We start from the raw sequence: 17991 nt of genomic DNA on the forward strand, positions 1-17991 counted from the left end.
GCCCGCAGGCACCGGCGGGGCCGCACGGGGGCCGGGCGGGGCGGAGGTGCCGGGCCAGCCCTGCGTCCCGCCGCCGGCGCCCCGAGCGCGTCCTCCGGTCCTCCGATCCCCGCGTCCTCGGGTCGTCAGGCCTCGGGCCGGGGGAGGGGTCTCACCGGCGGGCTCCGCGGGGCGGCGGGCGGCGCACGTGCGGGCGGGTATCCCCAGCGCCGGAGGCGGGGCACCCGGAAGCGCGCGCGGACCTGCCACGCCGATCCCGGCGGGCAGGGGGGCGGCGGGCGCACTGCCGGGCCGTGGCCGGCTGTGCTCACAGGTGGGCGGCGGCGAAGGCGCGGCGGAGCGGTGCCGGGGTCCAGGAGACTCCAGCCGTCACACCGAGAGCCCCCCGGCTCCGAGCTGGGCAGACGCGTCCGCGCCTCGGGAGGAAACGGCCGTTCTCCCCTCCACCTCGGCCTTTCTGGCTGCAGCTGCACCTCGGCCCTGGAGCGCAGGTAACTTGCCTTCCAAGGTCATTCTTCGGGCGGGGCGGGGCGGCGCTCGCGGCCCTCCCACGTCCTCACGGTCGGCGGAGGCGGGAGAGGGGCGCCCTGCTAGGAGCCGGAGCGGTGGGGCTGGACAGCGACTCCGAGCGCTGCGCGGGCGCCTGGGGGCCTCCCCCGAGCCGGGTGCAAACGCCGGCCGCAACCCCGAGGGTGAGTTTCCACCTGCGCCCAGGCTTTGGGCGGGGACCGCTCGGCCCTCCCCAGCCTGCACCGGCAGGTGAGCGCAGCCGCCCGCGCCCTGGCTCTCCGGGGCCGTGTGGTCGGCTGTCACCATGGGAACGGCTGGTGCCCAGACGGCTCCAGCCTTGGTGCGAAGGGGCGGTGAACGCGGCTCGGAGCCCCTAGAGCTCCGTGTCTGGCCAAGCCGAGAGAGAAAAGCCTGATGAGAACGAGACACCCCCTCCCCTCCCCCCTTTCTTCTCATTTTTGATTTCTCAGGCGTTGGCGGAAAATCAGAGAGAGGTGTGGATGTGTTTACAAGATGTGTTGTGTTCTTTCCACCTTTACCTTCTGAGGGCTTCTTACCACTCATGGTGACAGGTGGAAATCGTGACACAGAAGGGCAGTATGAAGCCAGTGAAGACAAACAAAGCGGAAGAACCTGAATTGGAGCCCCTGTGCTGCTGCGAGTACATAGATCGAAATGGGGAAAAGAACCACGTGGCTGCCTGTTTATGTGATTGCCAAGATCTCGATGAAGGGTGCGATAGGTAAGGGGCCGAGTGTTTCTTGAAGCTGAGCCCCTGGCCCTTTTGAAAACTACCAAGCATACTTTAAGCTTAGCCATCCCCAACACTAGGATTTGCTCCTGATGCTATTCCCAAGGATCTAAAATTGAGAGTTGTCTTCTGTGTCCAGTGTGAGGGTTTTGTAAAGGTGGATTACTCAGTAGTGCACAACTGCACAGCTGTCTATTCAGCTCGGTTAAGTAGGACATTATTTTTTTTTTTTATTTTTAAAGAGAGAAGATGATGGAGAGAACAGGCAAATAAAGGGATAGTGACATGTTAAATGTATTTAAAAAAAAATGAAGTGCAGGCCCCCAGAATCCGTAAATTTAAAATGAGCACATTAGTACCAGGAAGTGCCTACATTCTCAGTCATCTCAGCATCTGTGACCAACTACTTGAGGCTGGGCTGCACCCGGCTGCAAAGGGTCTTGCGGGCTGAATGATCACGTTCCTGCTGTTGGAACTGGTCTCACCAGAAGGCACCTCCTTCCCCTGCCTGGCTGTTTGCAGCGTGGGCAGCAACATGGTCTTGACCGATAATTGTATTTGGCTTTTATTTTCAGCATCAGTCCTAAGTGTTGGAAATTACTGTCCAAAAAGATGACTTTTAACATCAATGAGAAAAATTTGGTGCCCAACGGTAATAACGAGGTGTTTATCCATTTTGTAAATAATTATATATCTAAAAACTGTTGCCATACGGAAAGCATAGTGTAGGAGAAGAATAAGGACATTTGGCAAGTTGCCTTTCCTTTGAATAATTATTTCCGGTTAAAAAAGTCACCGCAGAGGCACGTTGCGGACTTAGAGCTTGGTGCATCCGTGTCGACATGAAAAGCGGTCTTGTGACATTGTAGTTTACTACCAGAGGCCTGAAGACCTACAGTCCTGTTGTAATTCTTCCTTGACAGTGTCTGTAGTCTTTTTTACAGGTGTTTTTAAATGGACTCCGTTTAAAGTTCATACTGAGCAAATGGAGCACCCTGCTTTAAGGAATGGGAAAATGATGCTGTTTCCATAACTTCCATCAGTTGAGACCACAGCGCTTCCATTAACCTTCCAGCTCTTCCTCTCTCCTAGCCCTGGAGACCTGGGCTGTTGCTGAGTTCTCTCCTTACCTTTCTCCGAAGATAGATTCCCGGTCTTTCCACTGTCCTGCTGCCCTGTACCGCTCCCATGTGGTCATCTCCCCTCACGCTCGAGTTGTCGCCTTACTTTTCCAAATTGTCTGTCTGTGGTCAGTTATTCCTTGAACTGACCGTTGTCTTATGAGCCCAAGTGTCCACAAAAAGCCAACAAATACCGTGTGTCCACGAAGCTCCGTCGTTTCTCCTTACCAGTTTGATCTCCATTCTTAGGCAGCCCCCTGGCTTTGCTAGACTGGTTTACTCCCTGGGCACAGGACAGGGTTGTGCTGTACACATGCCTCTGCGGTGGGCCGCCTCCCTGCCTCCTGTCCCCCCCGCGCCCCCCCCCCCCCCCCCCCCCCCCCCCCCCCCCCCCCCCCCCCCCGCCGGCTCCCCACACCAGTCAGTACCAGCCAGCCCTCGGGGTCGGGCGCAGAGCCCACCTTTTGTTCACAGAGACCTCTCTAGTGATTCCACCCAGAAGTGTTCACTCTCCTCTGAGTGCTCCTCCCAGTGTTTGCCCACACTAGTTCACTGGGTGATTTTGCTCCTTTGTCTCTTACCTGATGTTTCCTGAATTCCCAGGTTGTTTTCGCAGCTAGATTGTCGATTGTTTTGAGGATCTTATGTCTCTATACCCTTCTAAATCTAAACAGTACTTGTACAGAATGTCTGTGTATTCCTGTGTATTTGCTTCAAGGAGAAATGGTTTTAACTGTTGAATTTCTAAATGGTAGCTTCTCTTTCATTTTAAACAATGATACGTGATCCGGAAAGCTCGCGCTTAGTAGTATGGAAGCAGAATATTGGCCTTTGGCCTCTGTCATCATTTATCCTGCTGTTTGGCTTAGGGTGTTCAGTGGTTTTTCATTCAGCAAACCCCATGTGAAGTGCCTTCTCTTTGTGCTCTTCTGAATAGATGGATTACATGTAAATCCGTGCAACCAGAGACTTGCGAAAGAATCATGGATACTATTTCCGATCGCCTCCGAATTCCTTGGCTTCGGGGAGCCAAAAAAGTTAACATTAGCATCATCCCCCCACTCATCCTCCTGCCCGTCTTCCTCCGCGTGGCTTCCTGGCATTTCCTCCTGGGGGTGGTGGTTTTGACCTCCCTTCCTGTGCTGGCTCTGTGGTACTACTACCTCACTCACAGAAGGAAAGAACAGACTCTGTTTTTCCTGAGCCTCGGACTGTTCTCTCTGGGCTACATGTACTATGTATTCCTGCAGGAAGTGGTCCCCAAAGGGCGTGTGGGGCCTACTCAGCTGGCTCTTCTTACCTGCGGGTTGTTTCTGATACTCTTAGCCTTGTACAGAGCCAAGAAGAATCCAGGCTACCTCAGAAATCCAGCAAGCAGTGACAGATCTCTCAGCACCAGCCAGGCTGAATGCCTGAACAGAAAAGGGCAGAAGACCAAAGGGTTCCCTGGCGCAGAAACGTCTGGCAGTCTCAACAACCGCACGCCGAAGGATGATCCCAAGGGCTCTTCCAGGGCGCTGGCTGGAAGCCCCACTAAGGTCAAGGAGGACTGGTGTGCCAAGTGCCAGCTGGTGCGACCAGCCCGGGCGTGGCATTGCCGGATCTGTGGCATCTGTGTGAGGAGAATGGACCACCATTGTGTCTGGTATGTTGGGGAAATCTGGGGGCTCGCAGAGTGTAAATTCACACGAGACTCTGGCCGCGTTTGCTCTCCCTTTGCGCCCCCTGAAATCTCACTCGTTGCCAGCTTTACACCTTGCAGATATTTGTGCTCTGGTGTGATGTTCCCACTGAGTCACCAGCTTCCCAGTCTCACAGATGTAGCCCCCTCAGTCGTTCCCTGAAGGGTGGTGGTGGTGGTGGTGCTATTTTGCTGTTCCCTTCTGAGCTGCCCCTCAGTTACCTTCTCCTTCCTGCAAGAGATGTATCTGCAGCCAAACGGTGTTTTCAAAAAATGAAGGGATCAGACTCCGTATAGGCACGTTTCCCTTTGCTGTACCTTTTGAACACAGCTCGAGAAAGTGTTCCTGTGTTTGTAGGTGACCCTGTCCCCTCACCGTACGTCCTTTCCCGTTCTCGTGACTCCTGGTCTGCGTTGTTGAGGGAAGGCGCTACCAGGTGCCTTCCTGTTTTGTTATTTATAGAGAGGTGGGCTTTTTTTTTTTTTTTTTAAATTTTGTTTATTTTGAGAGAGAGAGCAGGGGAGGGGCAGAGAGAGAGACTCTGCGCTATCAGCACAGAGCCCGACGCGGGGCTCAAACCCACAAACCACGAGATCATGCCCCGAGTGGAGATGAAGAGTCAGACACCTAAGTGACTGAGCCACCCAGGTGCCCTGAAAGTGGGGCTTTTTTGGTACCTCCCAGCTGGCCAGTGCCGAAGTAGGACACATAAGGCCCATACAGCATGGAGTGTAACTTTTGAAGACAGTGTTGCTGTTTGTTTCACGGAGTGAATCTGAAAGGGGGTGTAGCTCTTCTGATGCCAGTGCTCTAAGTAGTGCGTTTGCTGCTCTAGTTCTCCAGGCACTTGTGGTCAGGGAACTATGCGTTTTATGGCTAGGATGCTGAGGATTCTGGGAGTGTAGCCTGCCCCGCCCCACCCTGCCCCCGCCCATAGAAGGGGACCTGGAGGAGGAGGAGGAGGGTGCAGCAAGGCCAGGAGGGCCTTGGAGCGGACCTCAGGTGTGGGTTCAGGTACAGGGACAGCTCTTTTCTGGGACTTTCTTTAGGAGTGAACAGGTATTTTCACTTTTCAGTTTTCCACTTCTGGGTGTTCGTCATGTATTCTTGTGCACGTGCGTGCGTGTGTGTGTGTGTGTGTGTGTGTGTGGTGGCGGCCTGTTTACAGGGCTGGTTTGCAGGGGGCCTGACAGCTCTGTGTAGAAGATCTCTGCCCACATGGGCATCTGGTGTGCAGTGGGCACCAGGGATGCCAGTCCACTGCCCTCCACCTGGTCATGAGACAGAACTTTTCCCCTGAGGAGTAGTCTGTGTATTAGCGAGTCATTCTCCACCCCATGCCACGTTTCTGACCTCTTGGGATTTTTGTGTTGCTGTGTGTGTGTGTATATACACATATATATTTAACGTATTTTTTCCTATACTGTAAAATAATTCTGGTTTAGTATTTTTAAGTTTTCATAACTGATATCACCCTTTCCTCAACATGGTGGCTACAGTATTAACTCTCTTCATAGTTGGGTAATAGATTTGTTACTATTTGTTAGCTGGCTTCTGCTTTTAACTTAGTTTGTCCTTAAACTAATGATATAATTTCACTTTGGAAAGAGCAGAGTCTTTGAGACTCCACCTCTCAGTGGGCAAGTGTTTAATTCCCTCAAGTTGAAAAATAAGAGAACTTAGTTTTTAGTTACTGATAGTCACATTATCCCTGTTTTTACAGTTTTCTTGTTTATTATGTGAGTTATATGGGGAACTTTTCTTTCTTTTTCATTGAACTGAACTTGATCTACAATGTTATATTACTTTCAGATGCACGGCATCGTGATTCAGTGTTTATGTTCATTATGAAATGATCACCATGATGAATCTAGCTACCATCTGTATCAACAACTTTTAAAAATGTTTGCTTTTTCTTCCCCCTATGCTGTTTTGAGGATAAATAGCTGTGTTGGAGAATCAAATCATCAAGCATTTATACTTGCCCTTTCGATCTTCTTGCTCACCTCGGTGTATGGGATAACACTGACCTTGGACACCATTTGTAGAGATAGAAGTGTCTTCACAGCTCTCTTCTATTGTCCCGGAGTTTACGCAGATTACAGGTGAGATGTGGCTGCCGTAGCACAGAGGTCCGTAGAAGAGGGAAAGGATGTTGCCATTAATGTAAGGGGCTGTGATCTGCTGCCAGCTCATGAGTGTTCAACCAAAACATAGGACAAGTTATCGGATGCTGGGTATCCTTGAAATTGTTGGGGCGCCTGGGTGGCTCAGTTGGTTAAGCATCTGACTTGGGCTCACGTCATGATCTCACAGTTTGTGGGTTCGAGCCCCGCATCAGGCTCTGTGCTGACAGCTAGCTCAGAGCCTGGAGCCTGCTTCAGATTCTGTATCTCTCTCCCTCTGACCCTCCCCTGCTCACGCTGTCTCTCTGACTCTCAAAAATAAATTTAAAAAAACATTAAAAAAGAAAAAAAAAGAAATTGTCAACAAAATTATGCAGTGGATAGGTGCGTTTCTCTAGGGTGCTGATCGTTGACCCTTACGGACTGAGGAACTAGTACACTGCAGAGAGGGCCCGTCTCAGGGAAGTCCAGCGTCAGATACATGACCACGTGCATGCCCGAGGTAGCAATAGTGAAACTGAAGCCACAAGCGAGGGGTCCCAGGGTATGTGTGTGGTCTGCTTTGTTGTAGATTGTCAAAGCGAGACCTCCCTTTGTTGTGGCTTTTTCATGCTCTTTAGCCCTATCTGGATTTATTGCTTCTGACCCTTTTGTGGTGTGCTCATGATTTCTGTAATATTTCTTTACTTTATAACCTCCATTGGTTTTTCCTGTTCTACTTTTTAAAAAAATCACCACTCATGATGAGTGTGGTATCTAGGTCACAACTTCCTTTGTTAGGTTAGGGCACATTTATATATTGTGGGGATCTCGGATTATAGTAAGTGGGGGTTTTTGCAGCTTTGGCCACAGCCAGTCTCTCCCCAGAGCACTGTGGCCCTGGGGGGAGTGGGGGAGGGGGACACTGCCTGTGTTCTTTGTGTCCTCTCCATCACATTTTCCTCCAAGGTGGATGCTGTATGGGGTCTGTGGCCTCCAGTCTGAGCTAGCACAGCTCTGCCCCCATGGTCTTTATCTTTCTTTTTTTCTTTTTTAAGTTTATTCATTTTCAAGAGACAGAGACAGGGTGTGAGTGGGGGAAAGGCAGAGAGAGAGGGAGAGACAGGGTGTGAGTGGGGGAAAGGCAGAGAGAGAGGGAGACACAGAATCCGAAGAAGGCTCCAGGCTCTGAGTTGTCAGCATAGAGTCTCTCGTGGGGCTCCAACTTGTGAACTGTGAGATCATGACTTGAGCCAAAGTCGGACGTTTAAAAGACTGAGTCACCCAGTTGCCCCTTCTTGTCTTTTTTATTACTCTTCATTTTCAGAATAATCCCCGCTTTACCTACATAGTGCTTCTGTGGAGGTATTTGTTTATATTAGTCTGAGGCCAGATCCCCCATTGCTGTTCTCCATCTAGAGATTTGTAAGCATTAGAATAGATTGGTCCTCCTCAGGGTCAGTTCCTTTTCTTCCAGTATGGAGAGTGTTAGAGATCGTGAAATGTGGGTGATAAAGTCCCAAAGCAGAGCATGTCTGTGTGTTGCTAAGCATGAGTTTTGTGAACTTTCTGGGGGCCACTGACCTGGAATGTGGAACATGGTCTGCCATTGGCACTCACCCTCCATACATGTGCTTCACATCACCGGATTGAGCTTTGGTTTTCCTTATCTCTTTGGTGAATTCATTATAGCTCTGAGTCCCTTTCAGGTTAACAAATGAAGATTCCTGGGGATGGGTTCATTTCCTGCTGGCCCTTCATTTGCAAATGTTTGAAAAGAGTCAGCTGGCAGACATTAAACGGCCTTGGCCTCACAGTCTTCCTGGTGAGCTGAAAGGCACTCTCCTGTCTGGTGTAGTTCTGTTTGGCTTGAGGAGGCTGGATTTGAGATGTGATGGGGCTCCTCCATAGAAGTCAGAGCTCGTAGCGATTTGTGTCCATCGGCGTTGTACTGACTGGAATGAAAAGAATGGCGATGCAGGGCCTTAGCACTGTTCCGCGTTCCCACCCACAGCTTCCTTGAGGACGTTTATAGCAGTGTCTGCTCAGTTAAGAATGATTTCGGAATTGTTCATTCATTCGATAGATTACGGATGCTGTCATGGGAGGCACTGTGTTGGCTGAGTGGGGACGCCAAATACAAAAACGTCCTTGCTACTGTAATACAACATTCTAGAAAAAGAGGCATAAAACATGATCATAGCATAAAACAGGTCGTGGGAACAGTCCTAAATTAAGCGTTCTGGTGTCCTGAGGGTAGAAAAGTATCTTCCAATCGGGAGAGGAAGGGGGACGGCGCTGAAGTCCTTCATAAGGAATACTGCGTGTGTCAAATGTTAGCATGGCGCCACTTTCCCACTGAAAAGATGGGCAGTCCTGACCCACCCTTTCTCCTCCCAGCTCAGCGCTGTCCTTCACCTGCGTGTGGTACTCTGTGATCGTCACGGCAGGCATGGCCTACATCTTCCTCATCCAGCTGATAAACATCAGTTACAACGTCACTGAGAGGGAAGTCCAGCAGGCCCTTCGACAGAAGACGGGGCGCCGGCTCCTCTGGGGGCTCATCGTGGACACAGGCCAGTACAACCGGGGCTTCCTGCGGAACTGGTACCAGTTCTCCACCCTGGGCGCCCACCCCTTCCACCACCCTGCCGAGGACATTGTCTGAAGTGCCTTCCGTGTGGCTCTGCGAGGGGCAGCCCCTCCCTCTGCTCCCTCCCACTGTACACTTCAGTGTCCACACAGGATGTTCGTTTTTACCCCCAGTTTCTTAAAGGCTGTACGGGGCCATGCTCAGGTTTAGACATTGGACTGGGAAGAAATGAATTTTCCTGACTTCACCCTAAGAGATTTTTATATCGAAGCAGTAAAAGTAGAGCCATTCTTTTCCAGTCACCTTGTTAACTAACTCCGTCACCATGTGGAAGAGGATGTGGATTGCTAGTGCACAGATTGACAAAGCAGTTCCCATCTGTTAGTAGGCGGGAGAGTTTGGATTGGGGTAGTTTCCAGGCCCTCTTTCAATTCCTGATAGCCATGTGACCCTTAGTTGAGTCACCTCCTCAAGTCTCAGGTTCATCTGTAAAGTGGGGGTACTAGTGCCTACCCTGGCTCACCACACATTCGTGAGGGTCATGCGCGGGATGAGGTATGTGGACGGCACTGGAAAATGACTAAAGCACTCAACAGGTATGAAGTATTATTAGGAAAATTCTAAGACTGAGAAAACTGTTTATAGATCAGAATGTTGAAGCCAAAACTATCAGAGTAATCCACTTTCAGCATTTTAGAATGAAAGATCCTGAAATACCACATTGTATAGTTACGGTAATTTCACTCTCTGAAGTATTAGACATTAACTACCCAAACGAGGTAGAGGACGACCAGATAGATGTAGACACTCATCTGATCTTGAAGGGACAGTTGATAACAGTTACAATTCCTGGTAGTGTAATATACGCTGGTCATGAGTTTAGGTGATGAGTCCTTATTTTTTTATCTTATTTCTTATACATTTATTCTGTTTGGATTTACTCTACATAACTCCAAACTCTAGTAGGCATTTCTGGTGTTTTCCTCTTTTCCATGTTTCACCTGAGAAGGTGCTAGAGCACTTAGGATGAGGCTGGAAGAGGAGAACAGACACCCTCGTGGGGAGCATTTTACCCTCTTTCCTGGGTAGGGTGGCTGGTTAATATCAAGGGCTTGATTTTTTTTTTTCGTGTAAGTAATTCAAACACTGTCAGTTATAGCACTGGGTTGCAAAAGCCGGTCTATGGCATTCACATTCTTCTGGCATGAACTCTCTGAGGAATTGATTGACATTTCTTACTTGCACATGACTTCTCATTCACCGTTCCCTAGACAAAAGTATCTCACTTGGAGAGAAGAAACAGGGTATATGTGGTTTCCACTAATTAATGGACCACGGTTCCTAGCTCTTCCTAAAATAATAAGTTGTCTGTTTAATCATATCTTAAAACTGAAAATGTATAGAATATTAAATATTTATAGAGAATAGGTCTTGTCTGCCATAGATTAAGATGAGGCAATCTTGGAATGGGGGAAATACCCTCTTGAAATGTTTGGTTTTATAAGTGTACTTATTTTGCAATCCCAAAGAAAATTCATGAGTCCTTAAATTTGCTTTGGCTTATAGCTTCATATAGGGGAAATATTGCCAGCTTTTCCGTCTTTCTGTGCATGCTGCCGTAGTAAGAGGTTTATAAATGTCGAGAGGAAATACTGCTACTTCCTGCAACTCTTCCCTCTGCAGCTGGCACCGTCCCTAGTTCTGCCATGGAACGAAGCTGTCCTTAAGACACTCACTCACCACATTTTTATACAGTCTTGTCGCTGTCACTGCTCTCCCCAGAGATGGATTGTTTAACCAGTGAGAGGCTCCGTATTCCCCTGGGACGAGCCAAAGAGCAAGTCTGGGGATGTTAGTCTGTGGTTTCTACAGTGATGCCCTGGTGCTGGCCCAGAGTCAGGCATTCGTTTGGAGTTAACGTTGGATCTGATAGGACTTTTCTGCGTAGGTTTGAGAGAGTAATAATGTCAAGGACAGCCCCTGTGGCCAGAAACCTCTAGTTGTGGTCTCTTGAACATCAGATGTGTAGGCAACTCTGATTGTCTAGCAGTTGATGATAGAATTCATAGAAACATTAGCATAGTTGGTAATTTGACACTCTTGTTAAATCTTTGACAGCCATCAAAATCGGCCACAATAAAGATGAGTAGTCCCCGCGAGACCAGGGTCATGTGGGAGGATTGGGAGCGACTGCCATCTTCATAGCCACACAGCCCTAGAGTTGACCCACACCTGCAGGGTTCCTTGTATGCGATTCTGGGTGGTGGGAACTAAGATGCTTGTTTTAAGTTCCTTGAGATCTTCATGATGGGCGTTTTTCAGAAGAAAGCTCAAACTTTTGAAAACTTTGGTGTTTTGGTGGGGGTACAAGCCTGCTGAAGTATTTGCACGAAAAGGAGCAGCAAACAAGGGGCTGTTTGTGAGCAGGGTTTCTCCAGGCCCTCGGACACCCTTAGTCTACACTCCTAGATTCTTACACCTTGTTATGACCTGGAACTATTAGAGGGATTTATTTTTTTCCCTTTAAAGGACAAGGCCTCTGTGAACAAATGAGTTCCAGAGATACATTTGGTGACAGTGGCCGTGGTCTGCACGGTGTATAAACCAGCAGTTTGTTGGCCATAGAGGCAAGCACCCCCCCACCCCCCGTCCCCCCATCCCCACATCCTCAGCCTGTTAATGAACATATTGGATACGGAGCTTTGTAAATGAGCCACTATATCCTGACCACTCACATAACAGGCATGCCATTGTGTACCATTCCTAGGGAAGAGAGGTGAGTCCATTTGGAGGATTTAAGGGGAAGAAGTAGTTAAGGATCAGGATTGCGTGAAAGGAAAAAGTCCTTCAGTATTTAAAATGTTTTTTCTGATATCCAAAGAGTACCTTGTTCAGGCAGGGCCCACCTGAAATGAATTGACCCTTAACAAGCCTTACATGAGTTTTAGGGACATTGCTGCTCACCTCACCTCAGCCACCTCTGCATCTGCTTATGATGCTGGAGATCTTTGCCATTCAAGTAGTGTCATCCTTTGGTGAATGAAGTAATTGTTCTCGTCTATTGTGCCACCTGCCTAGTGGAAAGACTGCTACAAACTGTCTCTTATGCAATAGCCCTTGGTACTTCTAATATTTTTAGTATGAGAAAATTTTCTATACTAGAATCTTCCACTGCCAGAAAACAATGCCAGTAAGGTTCTCTGGAATACCGACCATCTGCTTAATAGACTATATTTCCTTTGGGTAGGAAATTAGCTTTTTATTGCAAAACTAATATAAGCAAAAATACGACATCTAGAAGCACAGTCTTAACCAGGATGTTTAACCATGTTTTGTGAGCTGTAAGGGTCTCTCTAAACGAGGTAAGTAGGTTTATAAGACTTCATTTGAGCCATATTTTGGTCCCCTGCATTTGAATAGAGAGAATTTCCTCAGACAAGCATGGATGATAGAGACTTCTGCTTGCAGCACCTGTGTGGAATCTGGCGTCCTCGGCAGCAGCATGGCAAGCATGCCATGTTCTATCAGACACTGCGGACGCGGTGGCGCGGGGTGCGGGGAGGGATGAGAACTAGGCTTAGTGCTGGATAAAATCCCCCGTTCTCCCGGGTGTTTGCTGCGATGAATAGAAACTTGTTGCACGAACCGTGAGATCATGACCTGAGCCGAAGTCGGACGCCCAACCGACTGAGCCACCCAGGCGCCCCAGCGTCCGACTTCGGCTCAGGTCATGATCTCACGGTTCGTGGGTTCAAAGCCCCGCATCGGGCTCTGTGCTGACAGCTAGCTCACAGCCTGGAGCCTGCTTCAGATTCTGTGTCTCCCTCTCTCTCTGACGCTCCCCTGCTCACGCTGTCTCTCTCTCTCTCAGAAATAAACTAAAAAAAAAAAAAAAAAAGAAACTTGTTGCAAAATCAGCTACATGTAATCTTATTGCTCGTGTGGGCTGTCAACCCCACTTCAGGAGGCACCAAGTGCTTCACTGTAGTTTTAGCAGCAGCCAAAGACCCAGTGGTTAATGGAGACAGTTGTTTTCTTTTTTTTTCTCTATTTTTTTTTTAAATGTTTTATTTATTTCTAGGAGAGAGAGAGAGACAGCGTGAGCAGGGGAGGGTCAGAGAGAGAGGGAGTCACAGACTGAAACAGGCTCCAGGCTCTGAGCTGGCAGTCAGCACAGAGCCCGACGCGGGGCTCAAACCCACGAACCACGAGATAATGACCTAAGAGAAAGTCGGACGCTTAACCGACTAAGCCACCCAGGCGCCCCAATGGAGACAGTTTTCTTAAAGGTCGTGGCTATTTCTAGCTACGTTTCCGAGTAGGGCTTTTTGACTTCCTGCTACTCCAGCCTTCCTGGTGGCACCTTCACTCCTAGAGAATTCATACTTTAGAGGCAAATCTTTAAAAGCAGAGCTAGTCTATGCTAGTTATCGATGCGACACACATCCCGTGCTTCTTCCCACGGCACCACTGCCAAGACGCCATGTCATGGAACTTGGGAGCTCAGCCTGCCGCGGACCTATGGTCTGGGTCATTTGATGGTTTGAGTTGTTAGGGCTGTGGAGCCGTTGCACTTGATTACATTTCTGAGTCTGATATTAGACTAAAGGACACCCAGGAATATTTACTATTCAATGTTTAATGTAACTGGCCCAGCAACGTTCGAGGGGATTCCGGACGCCAGCTCTGGAGGCTGCGGGCTAAATGTTTTGCACTGTTTTTATACTTGTATTCATATCCTCTTATCACCTCAGACTCAGACACAAGGCCTTTTAAATGGAGATTTAAAAAATTACTGCCATGTATGTAAAATAATGTACTGTGACCAAGTTGCTTAAATGGAAAATAAAGTGCTTTCTTTAAGGGAAATGGCGTTTCTTAGTGTGTCTCCTGAACTGTTTTGCTGTTAGAAAAGCCTGTGTCAGAGCTGCTCCGCTGCTTTGGCTACCGAGGGGTCCCCATCCTGTGACCTAGGTTACCCTAGTCCTGAACTGGCCTTTTTCTGCTGGTTACATTTTCTAGTATAGGCCAGGCATCCTGCTTGTTTGGGCATTTTGTTAGCGGTAACATTTCTAATCATGTCTTCAGGATAGTGCCTCAGGAAGCAGATGTCACTGACAAAGTATTTTTCTCGTGTGTCTTTAGGAGGTTTCTGAAGTACGTAAGAAGCCCTCACTGGCCCAGTCACAACATGGGCTGCTAAAGACTTACTGCCTAATTGATGCGCGAGTGAAGGAAGAATAAAGGAAAGCTTGAGAGAAAACTTAAGCTTTATGGGATTTATTTGGGCCCTTGGCATGTTGACTTCAGCGCTTCACCCTTCCTTATCTGTAGGCTTGGAACTGACCTGAAGTTGGTATTTGGCGTCTGGGTGCTACTGGCCGCCAGGGTTCTGTGCTGTCCTACAGGCAAGGGTAGCAGAGGGTGATCTGGATGGAGCGAGATTAAGGAAGTAGGAGTTCATTTTAGTCCCGTTTTCTTTAGTGCTTGTTGGTCTCACAATGAGTTTTTAGCTGACATCTGTATACTCACGTGAAAGGGAAGGATGTGTGGGGACAGGGAGTCTGTAGAAGAAATCAAGTTTGGCTGAGGGCGTTTTGTCAGTTCTGAGTAAATCCTTACACGTGTTCCAGAGACAGAGGATGAGGCCACTGTGCCGGCGGCACAACGGCACGTTCCTCCTAGGGAGTGAGAGACGACGGCGGTTTCTTGAACAGCATGGTTTTATTTTACCAACTGAAATTCTCAAGTTACCAAACAATAGTAGTGAGCTCGGGGCTGCAAGGGGCCTTCTGGTTTTACTGACTGCCCTTCTCTATGACTCGGATTTGTTACAGTAAACCTGTTGTTTGTGATGAAGTGTTTTCATTTTGTCAGTCTTTGTAGTCTTCTGCACCTTCAAGGTAAACCCTTCTTTTGAGAAAGTTATCTCCGTGTGTGGATCAAACGGAGCTGAGGACTAGACGACAGACGGAGCATATTATGTGAAGCCGCGGTTGTGAGCCCGAACACACATTTTAACAGACATCTGGACTGCTTCTGATGGAGCTGTTGGCTCTTGGAATCCCCTTCATGCTGGTGAGGATGCACTGGAGGGAGGGATCTCTGAAACGAGGGTCTGTGGTCGGCCCTTTGCCGCAGCTGCACCGAGTCCGGTCTGACACATGCTTTCCCACTGGGGGTGGGCAGAAGGATGGGGCCTGGCAGAATGTCTGTTCCTGATGCTGGCCTTCTAGGTAATGGAGCACCTGTGACTCCTTTTCTAAGTACTGACTACCTTTAATTTCTCTTGAAGGTACGTTTGTCAACCACTCATGTTATATCATAAGGCCTTCAAAGGCTCAGGCAAGCAAACACTTGTCCCCTTTTAAAGTTTATGATTCTAAAAATATGTAGGAGGCATTTGAATAGTTGAGCTTTAGACTGTTCTTCTGAATAATCCTGCTGTGATAAATGCTTTAGTGAATTAGCAATCCAAGAGGAATCAAAGAAAGAAGTGAACATTCGGCGGGTAATCCCTCTGGTCCAGGAAGTATTTGACAGAGCAGGCGTATGCACGTGTGTGTGGACGCCCACCCTGCACGCCGCACTGTGCACGCACACCGTTCCCCCAAGGACTCCTGGGACACCAGGGCCAGCGTCCGCTGCTGCTACGACAGTCACCGTGGAGCGAGCATCTGGAAGTCCGGGAGAATTTCAGCTACCTTCCTGCGGAGTTGCTTTCGCCTTTCTTCTTTTATCCTTTCCTCTTTCATAGAGTTTGCAAATTTCTTCCACGTCTCAAATGTGATCCAGAGAATCCTCCTTTAAAAATAAAAAGTAAGAAAAAGTTAAAACACTAAGGAGAAAGTTGACTTTCCATTGGTAGAAGAATAATTCTTTGAATAAAATGTTATATAAAAGATACGGAGATCCGAATTCAGACAGTGAGAAGTGCTATGAAGAAAATAAAGCAGCGAAATAGGATGCGGCGACTGCTAAGTTTTTATTTTCCATCCAGGGGTCAGGGAAACCCTCTCTGAGGTGACATTTGAGCAGAGCGCCCAGTGGTTGACAGTCCCGAGTGACCTGCTCACAGCATGCACCTTGTGCTCGAGACAGGACCAGTGGACCGGGGGCTCCAGCCGCCAAAGCCCTCAAGGCAAAGATGCTAGAAACGCAAGCAGAGGACCACAGTCACAGACTGCGGCCCAGGCACTCCGACGTATGGCCGTACTCTGTTTTACTGCATTTCGCAGATACTGCCTTTTTTATAAACTGAAGATCTATGGCAGCAATCCTGCACTGAGCAGGTCAGTCGGCCCTACTTCTCCAATAGCGTTTACTTATACTTCGTGTTTCTATCGTGCATGTTGGTAATTCTCACATTTCAAACATTTTTATTATCACAGTATTTGTTATGGTGATCTGGGATCAGTGACCTTTGATATTAACATTGTAACTGGGGCACGAAGACCCATGCCCAGACAAGGCAGCACACTTAACTGATGAATGTGCATGTTCCGACCAGCCATTTGCCCCACCGCTCTCCTTCGCCTCAAGCCTCCTTATCCCACGAGACATGACAATATTGAAATGAGGTCAGTCAATAACCCTCCATTGGCCTCCATGCGTTCAAGTGAAAGGAAGAGTCGCACGCCTCTTGCTGCAAATCAGAAGCTAGAAATGATTAAGCTATGTGAGGAAGGCACATCCAAAGCCCAGAGGCCAAAAGCTAGGTATCTTTTGCCAAACAGCCAAGTTGTGAATGCAAAGGAAAAAGTTTTTGAAATGAAGTGTTTTTCTGGTGAACACGCGAAGACTAAGAAACCAAAACAGCCTTATTGCCAATGTGGAGAAAGTCTGACTAGTCTGGATAGAAGATCAAACCAGCCACGACATTCTCTTCAGCCAAAGCTTAAGCCACAGTAAGGCCCTAACTCAATCCTAGTTAGGCTGACAAGGGTGAGGAGGCTGCAGAAGAAAAGTTGGAAGCTAGCAGAAGGTGATTCCTGAGGTTTAAGGGGAAAACCATCTCCGTTACATAAAAGTGCACAGTGAAGCAGCAGGTGCTGATGTCGAAACTGCAGCAAGTTATCCGGAAGATCTAGTTCAGCTCAGCCATGCTAAACAACAGGTTTTCAAGGTAGATAAAACAGTCTCATTTTGGAAGATGCTGCCATCTAGGATTTTCTTAGGAGAAGTCAGTGCCTGGCTTCAGAGCTCCAAAGGACAGGCTGAGTCTCTTGTTAGGGGATAAAGCAGGTGGTGACTTAAAGTTGAAGCCAGTGCCCACTGATCGTTCTAAAAACCACAGGGCCCTTAAGAGTTCTGCTCAATCCACCCTGTGCTCTGTAAATGGGACAACAAAGCCTGGATGGCAGTACGTCTGTTTACAACGTGGTGTGCTGAATATTTTAAATTCACTGTTGAGATCTACTGCTCAGAAAAAAAGATTCCTTGCAAAATGTGACTACTCTCTGACAATGCACTTGGTCACCCAAGGGCTCTGATGGAGGTGGACACTGAGATTAATGTTTTCATACCTGCAAACACAGCATCTATTCTGCAGCCCATAGATCAAGGAGTAACTTCGACTTTCAAGTCTTATTATTTAAGAAATACGTTTTTTAGGGGCCCCTGGGTGGTTCAGTCGGTTGAGCCTCTAACTTGTGATGTCAGCTCACATCGTGATCCCAAGGTTGTGGGATCAAGCCCTGCATCAGGCTCTGCGCTGAGTGTGAAGCCTGCTTAAGATTCTCTTTCTCCCCCTGCTGCTTTCTGTCTCTCTAAAATAAAAAACTAAAAAATAAAACATTTCTTAGGGCTGTACCTGCCATAGATAGTGATTCGTCTGATGGATATGGGCAAAGTGAATTAACCTTCTGGAAAGGATTCACTATTCTAGAGGTCATTAAGAACATCTGTGATTCATGGGAAAAGGTCAAAATATCAGCATTCGCAGGAGTTTGGAAGAAGTTGACTCTAACCCTCATGGGTGACTTTGTGGAGGTCAAGACTTGAGTGGAGGAAGTTACTGCAGATGGGGTAGAAACAGCAAGAGAACTAGAATCACAAGTGGAGCCTGAAGATGGGACTGAATGGCCACAATCTCAGAATAGCACTTTAACGGATGAGGAGTTACTTCTTACAGATGAGCAAAGAAAGTGGCTTCTTGAGATGGAATCTACCCTGTAAAGATTCCAAGAAGACTGCTGAAACAACAACAAAGGACTTAGAGTATGACAGG

The 17991-nt window shown here is 48.2% G+C and overlaps 2 protein-coding genes across 2 annotated transcripts in view; one reads left to right on the forward strand and one right to left on the reverse strand.

Moving 5' to 3' along the window:
* Window positions 1-238: 238 nt before the first annotated feature.
* On the forward strand, window positions 239-12461 carry ZDHHC23 (zinc finger DHHC-type palmitoyltransferase 23). The gene is made up of 5 exons (XM_039256662.1): window positions 239-491; window positions 1083-1252; window positions 3320-4027; window positions 6002-6169; window positions 8570-12461. Exons 2-5 carry the CDS (start codon window positions 1110-1112, stop codon window positions 8835-8837), a joined length of 1287 nt encoding a protein of 428 aa, XP_039112593.1. The 5' UTR covers window positions 239-491; window positions 1083-1109; the 3' UTR covers window positions 8838-12461.
* A 2173-nt stretch (window positions 12462-14634) lies between these two features.
* Window positions 14635-17991, reverse strand: part of CCDC191 (coiled-coil domain containing 191) — an 88398-nt gene continuing 85041 nt past the window's right edge. The window contains 1 exon segment of the mRNA XM_039256634.1: window positions 14635-15566. Coding sequence (XP_039112565.1) covers window positions 15422-15566 — 145 coding nt within the window. The 3' untranslated portion in view covers window positions 14635-15421.

The sequence above is a fragment of the Hyaena hyaena genome, unplaced genomic scaffold (assembly GCF_003009895.1).
Source record: "Hyaena hyaena isolate Hyena2069 unplaced genomic scaffold, ASM300989v1 scaffold_582, whole genome shotgun sequence".
Taxonomy (NCBI): domain Eukaryota; kingdom Metazoa; phylum Chordata; class Mammalia; order Carnivora; family Hyaenidae; genus Hyaena; species Hyaena hyaena.

Excerpts from the sequence above, each read along its gene's own strand:
- ZDHHC23 (XM_039256662.1), top strand. The coding sequence starts at position 1,110 with ATGAAGCCAGTGAAGACAAACAAAGCGGAAGAACCTGAATTGGAGCCC. Across the intron at positions 1,253-3,319 it reads CTCGATGAAGGGTGCGATAG|ATGGATTACATGTAAATCCG; the intron begins GTAAGGGGCCGA and ends TCTTCTGAATAG. Across the intron at positions 6,170-8,569 it reads GGAGTTTACGCAGATTACAG|CTCAGCGCTGTCCTTCACCT; the intron begins GTGAGATGTGGC and ends TTCTCCTCCCAG.